Here is an 11,386-nt window from a genome sequence, read left to right as displayed (position 1 = left end):
CTTTTATTATATTTGATTTTCATGCATAGAAGTATGCATAAAAGATTATTTTTTATTATAAAAGTGTTACTTTTATCATAATTGATTTTCATGCATAAAAGTATGCATAAAAGGCTATTTTTTAATTATAAAAGTGTTACTTTTATCATAATTAATTTTCATGCATAAAAGTATGCATAAAAGATTATTTTTTTATATAAAAGTGTTACTTTTATCATATTTGATTTTCATGCATAGAAGTATGCATAAAAGATTATTTTTTAATTATAAAAGTGTTACTTTTATCATATTTGATTTTTATGCATAGAAGTATGCATAAAAGATTTTTTTTAATTATAAAAGTGTGATTTTCATCATAAATGGTTTTTATGCATAAAAGATATTTTCTTATATTAAAAGTGTGATTTTCATCATAAATGATTTTTATGCATAAAAGATATTTTCTTATATTAAAAGTGTGATTTTCATCATAAATGATTTTTATGCATAAAAGATATTTTCTTATATTAAAAGTGTGATTTTCATCATAAATGATTTTTATGCATAAAAGATATTTTTATATTAAAAGTGTGATTTTCATCATAAATGATTTTTATGCATAAAAGATATATATTTTTTATATTAAAAGTGTGATTTTCATCCTAAATGGTTTTTTATGCATAAATGGGTGCATAAAAGATATTTTAAAAAAAAGTGATTTTCACCATAAATGATTTTTTTATGATGATAAAAGTGTGACTTTCATCAGAATCGGATTTTATGCATAATTAGATGCATATAGAATCTTTATAATTAAATAAGGGTTCTCCTTAATCCTCTATTTAATTTTCGCAAAAATTAGAAAAATGAATAAGTAGATAATCTGTGTGAGAAGAAATGCTACCGTAATATGAAAAAATTCATTAAAACTATCGAAGTCAGAGATCGAGATAAATGACTCTTATTCCTCATAAAGGAATTCATGTTTTAGAAACCTGTAAGCAAATATTCATCGAACGAAATTTAGAAAAAGAGAATTTGAAATAGTACCTTCGAGAGAGATGGTTTTGACCCAAACTCAGATTCAGACTATTGACCAAGACCTAATTCCTTCGTTAAATTCAACCAATGACGATGTGCCCAATTCAGGAAAAATGTACTCAAATCTCCCACTGAATCTGAAACTAAGTTAAGACTTTTGATTTTTTGATTTGAGGATCAAGTTACAAAATTCGAGGAATTCTGTTTGGAATTCACACCTGGATCTAGAAGTATTGAGATACGGATTTAAGATTATTCATGGTTTTCAAACAAAATCAAAACTATAAACTTGCATAGAAACCCTGTTTTCTTAAAAGACTGTCTTACGCCAGAATGTTGGAGGGAGCATTTGGCATATATGTTTATCTAAGGGAAGTTCGGTTGCAACAGCTAGCGGGGAGTGTTCGAGGGACAGCTCACACGGCAAAGCTTGCCGAGGTCTTGACCAGCCTCGGTATGGTTAAAATGGTGGGCTTTCGGTACGATGGACGAGGGCCGACGAAGCGGTCCCTGAGTGAAGTGCCAGGACACCTAAGGAGGATCCTAGAGGGTTCTGACCAGGCGATGCATGGGCTCGCGGTGCCGAGGACACCCATACGTATGTCGAGGAAGATATTGTATGGCAGACTAATGTTATTGTAATCTATCATTGGATCTCGTTGTTGACTCGCTGGTCTCAACGGAGAGTCCAGAGTGATACTGTTTTGTGAGAAACAAAGACTCAATGGAAATTTTGAAGTATGACATGTGTAACCAGTAAATTGTTTCTCAATGGATTGTTTTTATTAAAGTTTTAAAGAGGAGTGTGTGCGTATCTGTTTTCTAAAGCTAAAGTTAAGAAAGGCATTTCAATTATGGGTGGGTGAGTACTTGTTTGGTTCCACCGATTCCAGTGTGGTAGGGTGGTGGCTAACCCATGGGCCGGATGGGGTTAGGCTGGAATCATGGAGTTTTAATAATCAAACTGAAAAATCTTAGGATTATGCTAGGCTTCGAGTAGATAGTTAATGCCCTGATAAATTTCTCGATTGAGTGGATCAACGGCTATGCCTAATCTTGATTAGGAAAAAAGCATTGAATTGCTCAGATGATCAAATTATATTAGTGATAGTTTCCTTCTATCTGGTTTATTCAGGTGGAGGATAGTTTAGATTTTGATCTCGTTAGAAAACTCGTTATTAAGAAAAATTCAAAAAAAGGTGGAATCATCCCCGCTTTTCGGGCATGGGAAATTTTCTCGGTTTCGGTTTTCGGAGTGACCACTAGCTTAGTCTCGTGCCCGGACATTCGTTGGCGAGGCCCCGAGTGAGAAACCCTACACCGCGCATGAGGGGGCTGCTTCCGCTCTATCAGCTACCAGGAGTTGGGTGCACGGAGGAGGCAGTGGGATCTCACAGACATGCAAAATGGAAAATTGCAGCAAAAAAACTATGCATCCTCGAGCAGAAACAATGAGGATAATGAAAGGTTGTTTGTTATGTAGCATGTTGTTAATGCCATGTCTGAAAATGTTGAAGCAGCACATAAAGATGATGTATGGTACGTTGATTCAGGTGCTTCAAACCACATAACAAGTCATGGTGGGGAGTGGTTCAAGGAGATGAAAAACCTTGAAAGACCAGGTTTTGTGGAAACAGGGGATGACACTGCTCATCCAATTGCCCATGTTGGAGATGTGCCATTGTCTATGTAGGATGGCAAAGTGAAGTACCTTGCAGATGTACTTCATGTTCCGAACATAACAAAGAATCTAGTTTCAGTTGGCCAGATGACTGAGCAGGGTTTGCGGGTTCGGTTTAGCCCTGATGGTTGTTATGTTGAAGACTTTAAAGACAAGTGCAGGTTGGTTGCAAAAGGCAATAGAGTGGGCAGAATGTTTACATTGAATGTAAACATGCTTGAAGTGAGTGCTGCGATGTTTGCAAATGGTTCAGGAATTGTTGCAGACACAGACATTTGGCATAAAAGAATTGGACATGTGAATGTGCAGAGAATGAAGCCTATCTCCTATATTGCTTTAACCATGTAAGAATAATTATGGGATGTATATCCATTATATCCAATAGGTTATCTAACTTGAGTAGACCTACATACACATAGATCACTATGTCGGGTGTCCTTGAAGAAACCATGGTTCTCCATGCACCAAGAGTAACCACCACTGATAGAGTAACAAGCTTCTCACACCAATGCTATGCTCGTATATCAGTAGTGCCCAGTGTGCTCTAAATAACCCTTGTTCTCCATGTGCACCAGGAGTAACCATTGTTGGCAGAATGCTAATCTCCTCATTAAGGCTTTGGCCAGAGCCACTAGAGCACCATCCATATAAGAGTGACATACTGACAAATAAGGCACAAAGTATTTATCTACCTTTTCCTTCCCCTTGCATGGTACATGTGTACTAGAACTTATAGTACCACTAAATGATGCATCTTTATTCCTTGCATCTGTCCTCAACCTTCCTGACCATAGACTAACACTAGATACACTGCTAAAGAGGACTCTCTAGGTCCACTAAGTACCTGCACAGCAGTAGGTTGGTTGTTATATATGTGAGACAACATCAACACTTCTTACATCTACATCGTTAGTTGCTACTTATCTCATCAAAGACAACATCTCTGCTTACTCGCATATCATAAGTGGTAGGGTTATAACATCTGTAAATTTTTTGCTCCAAAGCATTACCAACAATGAAGATGCATCTCTACCTTTGGATCCAACTTGGTTCTTCTCACTTCATGAAAAACATGTACATATGCAATACATCTAAACACTTTCAATGGAGACACATATAGTTTTATGCCTATAAATTTATGTTCAGATGCCATGAACAGGAAGTGGGTGTCCATTCATAGTGTAAACAGAAGTTGCTCTACTACTTCAACCCAAAAAAAATTCAGCATATTCTTTTTAAACATCAAGGCACGAAGAACTTTTGGCAATGTGTTATTTTTTCATTTTTGCAATGCCATTTTGTTTATGGAGTGTACCTACATGTGAATTGCCTTGATTCCCAAATTTTCTAAGAAATCACTGAACTCATTTAGAAATATTCTCCCCTATCATTTGATCTTAGGCATTTGATCTTCATACCTTTTTCCTTCTCAACTAAGGCTTTAAATATCTAAACGTGAGAAAACACCTCACTTTTCTTCTTCATGAAGTAAACCCACACTTTTTTAGTGTGATATCATCAATGAATATAACATCGTACATGTTACATATTTATGGTATACTACAATGAGGCCATGTACTGATGCCTTGGGAACTTTTATCCCACTAGGGTTTTTCCATGGCTATCCAGGTGTGAATGGACACCTTAGGGTTACATAGTATATAAGCAACTTCATCCATTATTTAGGGTTGCTACTCACTTGTACTTTCTTCATTTTACTTGTTGGCAAAGAGCTTCACCTCTCTTCCCTTTGAGCTAGCCATTCTCTTAGCTGAACCTTTGCCAACCTATTTGCTCTCTTGGATCTCCTTGTCCTTCTCATTTTGAGGTTTTGAATCTTACTTGGACTCTCTGCAATATACTTTATGCATATCTTACCTCTAGCATTCTTGGGAATACAAAATTCCTAGTGGATGTCACCACTACTTCATATGTTGTGTATGTTGGGAGGCGGATAGGTATCTTGAATTGGGATTCCTGACAGTGGGTGCCCTAAAAAACCTAGACTTCCTACCCCATGGGTATGTCTTTTCTCTGAGCGTCTTGGTCTGAGCACATTTTTCTGAGCATGGCCTATATTGTGATTTCGTAGACAATTTTATCATAACATCACACACCATTTAGTCATAAAACTACCCCAAGAAGATACTATATACATTTCTACCCCACAAAGATGCCGCTAACATCACACACCCTTTAGTCATAAAACTACCCTACAAAGATGCTATATACATTTAATTACATTTCTTTCCAATAGTATTTAGGGCTTATAAGATCCCTTTATTCACAAAACTACTTTTCATGTCTACTTCATTTCAACACCCTCCACCTACATCATCTATCATTCATACTACCATGATAGATAGTGATGATGAAATGATTGCAAGTCACATGGTGAAGAATTTAGGGTGCAAATTTGCATGCATCTATGCCGAAACATTTATTAGTTGCAAGGAGATACTTCAAGATTCAATTCACCATGATGATCATTTGTACACAACTCATAGTTTTGACATGCAAACCTTAATTAAGATATGACATGATTATCACATCTCTAGCAAATAGAAAAAGTTTTATGAAACCAACATGCTCAAAATTGAATATGCGATATTGAGATTAATATTCATGGTGGGTACTCACATGATGTACTAATAGTTCTTCAATATGATTACTACATCTCTAGCAAATGAAATAGGTGTAAGACACCACAAAAGTTATGCATGTTCAATACTAGGGCATCACAAGCAAAATGAATTGCTTGAAGGGAAAAACTCATGTCAAATCACTAGACTCAATGCTTGAAGGGAAAAACTCATGTCAAATAACTAGACTCAATCTTCTTTACTAATGTCATCCACATAGATATTGCGACGATGCCTTCTCTCTTTGATGGGGGCATTGAATGCAATGTCATTACACATCATCTCAACCATAGCACCTGCATAAGAAGGCAAAAAGCTAAAATAGATCAATCAATATCAATGCCTCATTGATAATAATATTCTCCAACAAATAAGTTTAAAAAGATTAAACACGAGAGTAACATACTTACTAGTCGTCTGGAAGATTAACAACCATTTCCACATCTTCGGAATCATTTAGAGTCCCATAGTTGCTTAACACATTTCCCTTTCCTTTCTGTCCATCCAAAAATGGTTGCAATATAGAATTGCAAATGTCAGGATCATTCTCAATAGATAAGCATGCTCTCCCAGAATGCACGCATGCTTTTTGCATAGAACTAGTCCCAGCACCTAAGTCCACCACATGTCCAGAAATTGGACACAAGAACTCCAAGAAGTACAACATCATGCATGGAGCCTTCTCCAATGCACCTCTCCAGATATGGGCAACAATTTTTCAATCTTACCAACAGCTTTTAAGGATTGCAAGAATCTGCATACAATAAGAGTCTTAGTACAAAAGCAAAATACTTAAGGATGGATTTTTAATTGAAAAGGAAAAAACATGTATTGCTTACCTAAATACCAATCGTCGAGATGCCCTCGTCATCTCCATTTGTCCTGTTGCAGCTGTAGCAACAGTCATTGAATCCTTTAAATCTTCATAAAGTTCAAGTCTGTTCATTGCTTGTATTTCCCCAAAATACTCTCTCAACGTAGGATCTTGAGGAAGCACAAAGCTAGCTTGTTGACTAGCAACCAAGACCTGAGAGAGTAACCTCTCAGATTCACAAAGCAACTGATCCATCCATGCCTCTTTCGCCATCCACTTTATGAATTCTCTATCAGCTTTTGGCATCCCATAACTTGTTCTCAAATTTGAATCTGACCCTAAGATTCTGAGGGTTGCTAGTTGTGTCTCCTTTGAGACTTTTGCAATGGAGATGTTATACAACTTTTCCAATGTGACAATGGATGATTTATCATCAAATGGGAGGCTCCACAAGATATTAAACCAATCTTCACCATTTGTTGGTTTGACAATAGACAGAATCTACATATAAACAGTACATGCAATCGTCACTCAACTGTATTTTTTAATCATACAATACATGCATATCCCATACCTTGATCATTTTGTAAACAAAGATCATATGACCAATCTCAAAAAACACTTGAACACTTTAAAAAGTCAACTTTATGTTAAGAATCATTAAATTAACCATACCTTGATCATTTTTCGACCATACTTGAGATTCACATCCTTTCGAATACTTTTAAGTGATTTCTCCATATCAGCAACACTCAAATTTGGCTGAAGTTCCTTTAGCTTTGCCTCATAATCTTGCTTGTATAGTGGCTAAAATATATTCCAAAGAGATGAATGAGTACAATGAATTAGTTAGTTCTAATTTAAAAGACATCCATGACAAATGGTATGAAACTTACTGCAAATACCATTCTCCCTAGCATCAGAGATGTCAAAGGATACCAAGTACTTGATCCTTTACTGCTTTCATTTGCCCTATGCTTTTCAAGTGTCTTTTTTTCTTCCTCAGAAAAAAGTGATAAGTACTCATTCTCATCACATGAACACATTGTCTTCGTGTTGAACAAATAATCCTTGAGATGTGTTTTAATAATTGCTGTTTCATTAAGGCTGAAAAATAAAAAATACATAGCTTCAAACATATTAAGAATTGTTCACAAAACCCTTAAAAGCTCGAAAAAAGGTAACACATATAAGTAAGAACTCGCACTTACAGATTGAACCTTTGAAGAGCAGCTATTAGCTTCATTTCTGTTTCTTTCTCTGGAGTAATAAAACTTGCTAAAACTCGAATATGCCATGCCTTTGATGTCTTGAATTTCTCCTCAATTAGAGACATCCATGCAACAGTACGGTGATTCCCCTCCCACACAAAAAACATCTTTCGAGACAAAAATGACCAATCAGCATCATCAACAATCTGTGCCTCAAATTCTGCATTTACATCCCTCCAACAAGAATCCCATGATTGTTCAATTTCATCTGTCACCTCTTGTGAAACACCATCCAAAAGTGTTGTAGATAAAATAAACATTCCTTTCTATTGAATATATTTTTCTGCCTCTAGAGCTTGCTTTAGGCTATCCATATCAGTTCGTAGGCCTCTCACTCTTGTGTTTACAACACAACGACATAATGGGATCAAGGGAGCAATCTTTCCAGGATTGACTGCAAGAGATTCAATAACATCCTTCCCTTGGCCAATATCAAGTGCAGCAGGAAACTCTTGCTCAAACTCCTCATCTAGTTGTTTATCCTCTTTCTTTCTCTTCTTAGAAGATTCCTCCACAATTATAGTAGTGTCTTCAAAGTCTTCCATCTCCTTATCCTCTTCAACTTCAATTTCAACCTCTTTTTGAATCTCTAAATTTGGTGTAGATTCCACTTGCAAACTTCTCTTGCTACTTGTCCTTCCACCTCTCTTGCCTCCTCGTTCTCCTCTTCCACCTCTCCCCCTCCTCTCAGAAGTTCTTAATTTTACCATCCTGCCAATGTGACAAAGATGCATTTAAAAAAAGAAGTCATCACATGGCATAGAATAGACTTACAAGGTCAATTAAGTCCTAGCATTACTTCAATAGCATACAAAGAAACCCCAAGAGGCTTCAAAATAGAAAATACCTGAAGCTTGATCGTGATGCTGCTAATTGAAGTTGCACTTGACGAGATGATGGGGCTTGAGGAGACTAGCTGGACAACAAAAGCATACAAGAAAAAGTTATTAAGCATACAAGAACAAGTTATTAACCTTAAAAGCGTACAATATCTCGAATAGTGTTGTGTCTCCTAAGGCCTCCTCGTCTCCTTGCCTTATTTTCATAATAGTGCATGTGTCTAAAAGGGAAGCAAAAAATCTCCAAGTACTATGCGTACATATGTCAATATCATTTGATGGACATATCATAATATGCCTTTCCCAGTTTTAACATGTTATATTTAGGTCACATGAGATAAAATGAAATCATTCATGTAAGCATAATAACTCTTGTAATTCATTCCTGAGCTATAAAGTTAGATTTTGGTAAAGTGTTGTTTGGTGGTAATCATTTTGTATGCATTGAAATGGAATGTCTAAAAATATCATTAACTGAGTGTTATAATCATGGATCTAGAAAACTTACTATTAAAATTAAGCTTAAAAGTATTAATTGCACTTACAATAAAGAAGAAGTTAAATTTGAGTTTCTGTTTCAATCATACTTGTAAATCTAAGAGATGAAAGATCACTAAACTTTTGATATGCTTACATGTTCATAGATATGAGTTGTGGCTTCTTGTTTTGGACAAAACTCATGTATATCCTCCTCGTCTCAAGCACCCTAAGTAACATGTATGGTATCTCTCCTCAATCTACTTATATATGCTAAGCCCAAAATCCTTTGAGGAGATCTACACCCCCATATGCAATGTTGTACTATCTTACAAGCTACCGGGCATCTAGGGTCTGCACCAAAAATAGCTCTCCACTAAATAATGGGGAGGCCACCATGTAAGGACAACTAAAAGAAGTGGGATATGTATGAGTGCCAAAGTATCTTTTGAATCAATGAGGTAACGTTATAACTCTCCTAGTATGTATGAGTGCGGCCCTTTATCTAAGTAAAAGGAGCCTTGTAGTATGGATACTATAGTTGAAAAAATATTGACTCTTCATTAGTGGATTGGTTGTAATCATCTAATTGTATTGCCTTCAGGCGGGAGACCAAGCTGCCTTCAAGCCACCACTACAGAAGGATCTACAAGAGAGAGAAAAAAAAGTACATGTACACAACTAGAGCTCTGGGTGAAGACACAATCTTGACTGCTTGATAAAAACCTATTGCCACCTACATAGAAAAGTTTTGAAGACATTGAATATAAGTACTTCCAAATGAGCTAAAACCCAAAGTTGCTTTTTAGAAAACATTTTATGTCAATGATGCATTAAGATCTTCCCTAATCAAAAAGTCCAGCATTAATTGAAAAGCTTACAAGGGGAGAAAGTCCTTGTTGTAAAAGAGCTGTTGGAGAAACGAATAGTGGATCACTGCGCCGCAATGCATGAAAACAATCCAGCTGGAAAGACAAAATGATAAGACACATATCAACCAATTCTTTTGCGTAGTATACTTCTAAGAAAAAGGTCAAAAAACAACATCCAAGTAAGAAGAACCCGCATAAATAAAAACATTGTAAATAAAGCACAACAAGGAGCCACAGCACTAGCCTTCTAAATGCTAGAGAGAGTGTAAGAGACGCCGTCCGTCCACAGGTTGACGTCGAGGGAGGCAGAGCAAGGGCGAGGGCGAGGTTGACGTCGAGGGACTTGACGTTGGCTTAACCTAGTGAAGCGTGTCAATCTCCCACAACGGGAGTCGGCGACGACTCAGGTATCTCTAGTGAGACCTAGGCTCGTCTACACGCTCTCTAATGCGGAGGCAGAGCAAGGGCGAGGGCGAGGTTGACGTCAAGGGACTTGACGTTGGCTTAACCTGGTCAAGCGCGTCAATCTCCCACAACGGGAGTCGGCGACGACTCAGGTATCTCTAGTGAGACCTAGGCTCGTCTACACGCTCTCTAATGCGGAGGCAGAGCAAGGGCGAGGGCGAGGTTGACGTCGAGGGAGGCAGTTGACGTCGAGGGAGGCAGAGCAAGGGCGAGGGCGAGGTTGACGTCGAGGGAGGCAGAGCAAGGCCTTGATGATTTGTATACCGCGATGCAGAGCAAGGGCGAGGGCGAGGGAGGCAGAGCGGCGTTGAAGATTGAAAACGAAAGGCCAAAATACCCCTTTCGTCGACGAAAGGGGTATTTTGGCCTTTCATTTTCTTTAATTTTTTTAAGAAAATGAAAGGCCAAAATACCCCTTTCGTCGACGAAAGGGGTATTTTGGCCTTTCATTTGCATGAGGAAAAAGGTGGGCCACCCCCAAACGATGCCAAAATTAAAGGATACCGTCTTCTTGTTATTTGTGTAAGATTCTCATGATTTTATTGTTATAAAAAATTTCATGAAAATGATGCCAAAATTTGTCGGTCATTTAAGGATACCGTCTTCTTGTTATTTGTGTAAGATTCTCATGATTTTATTGTTATAAAAAATTTCAAGAAAATATCGTGTGATATCGTGTGTCTGCTAACACAATTGCAAAAAAACAAAATGGTTGTTTGAAGTTTTAAGTCGCTTTTTCATAGGGATATCAGTTCAAGTTATGGCATTTATGGTTGGTGTTTAAGAGACTAATGAGGAGAATTAAGACAAACGTTTTTTTTTCAAATTTGGGGCCCCTTTTTCCTCATGAAAATGAAAGGCCAAAATACCCCTTTCGTCGACGAAAGGGGTATTTTGGCTTTTCATTTTCATGAGCCCTTAAGAAAATTTAAAGGCCAATAGACCCCTTTAAGAAAATTTAAAGGCCAATCGACCCCTTTCGTCGACGAAAGGGGCATTTTGGCTTTTCATTTTCATGAGCCCTTAAGAAAATTTAAAGGCCAATAGACCCCTTTCGTCGACGAAACGGGTCTATTGGCCATTTATTTTCATGAGAGCCTAGAGTACAGAGAGACACGAGGGCGCGGGAAAGGGGGGCAACGTGCGGGTGGGTCGCGAGTCATCACGAGGACGAGGGCGGCGATGGCCGATCCAATCCATAATTCATCCAAGGGCTCTCATGAAAATGAATGGCCAATAGACCCCTTTCGTCGACGAAAGGGGTCTATTGGCTTTAATTACAATCTATGCTACCAAACTATGATG

At 37.5% G+C, this 11,386-nt stretch overlaps 1 protein-coding gene and 1 long non-coding RNA gene across 2 annotated transcripts; both read right to left on the bottom strand.

The window, feature by feature from the left end:
• Positions 1–5,752: 5,752 nt before the first annotated feature.
• Positions 5,753–7,688, bottom strand: LOC147620186 (uncharacterized). The gene is made up of 6 exons (XM_086772595.1): positions 7,369–7,688; positions 7,054–7,264; positions 6,833–6,964; positions 6,183–6,658; positions 6,037–6,097; positions 5,753–5,839 (listed from the first exon to the last, which is right to left on the bottom strand). The coding sequence occupies exons 1-6, from the start codon at positions 7,686–7,688 to the stop codon at positions 5,753–5,755; spliced, it is 1,287 nt and encodes a 428-aa protein (XP_086628721.1).
• A 192-nt stretch (positions 7,689–7,880) lies between these two features.
• LOC147620185 (uncharacterized) lies at positions 7,881–9,709 on the bottom strand. Its single transcript, XR_015261798.1, has 3 exons — positions 9,626–9,709; positions 8,276–8,344; positions 7,881–8,139 (listed from the first exon to the last, which is right to left on the bottom strand). It is a non-coding gene; the product is annotated as an uncharacterized LOC147620185 (long non-coding RNA).
• Positions 9,710–11,386: the final 1,677 nt, after the last annotated feature.

The sequence above is a fragment of the Cibotium barometz genome, chromosome 32 (assembly GCF_041138505.1).
Source record: "Cibotium barometz isolate CiBa-2024 chromosome 32, ASM4113850v1, whole genome shotgun sequence".
Lineage (NCBI taxonomy): Eukaryota > Viridiplantae > Streptophyta > Polypodiopsida > Cyatheales > Cibotiaceae > Cibotium > Cibotium barometz.
Note: the sequence above shows the minus strand (reverse complement) of the source record. Positions and strands in the feature narration are given on the sequence as shown.

Excerpts from the sequence above, each read along its gene's own strand:
- LOC147620186 (XM_086772595.1), bottom strand. The coding sequence starts at position 7,688 with ATGTTTATTTTATCTACAACACTTTTGGATGGTGTTTCACAAGAGGTG. Across the intron at positions 6,098-6,182 it reads TCTCGACGATTGGTATTTAG|ATTCTTGCAATCCTTAAAAG; the intron begins GTAAGCAATACA and ends TATTGTATGCAG. Across the intron at positions 5,840-6,036 it reads TGTTGCCCATATCTGGAGAG|AAAGGAAAGGGAAATGTGTT; the intron begins GTGCATTGGAGA and ends TTGGATGGACAG.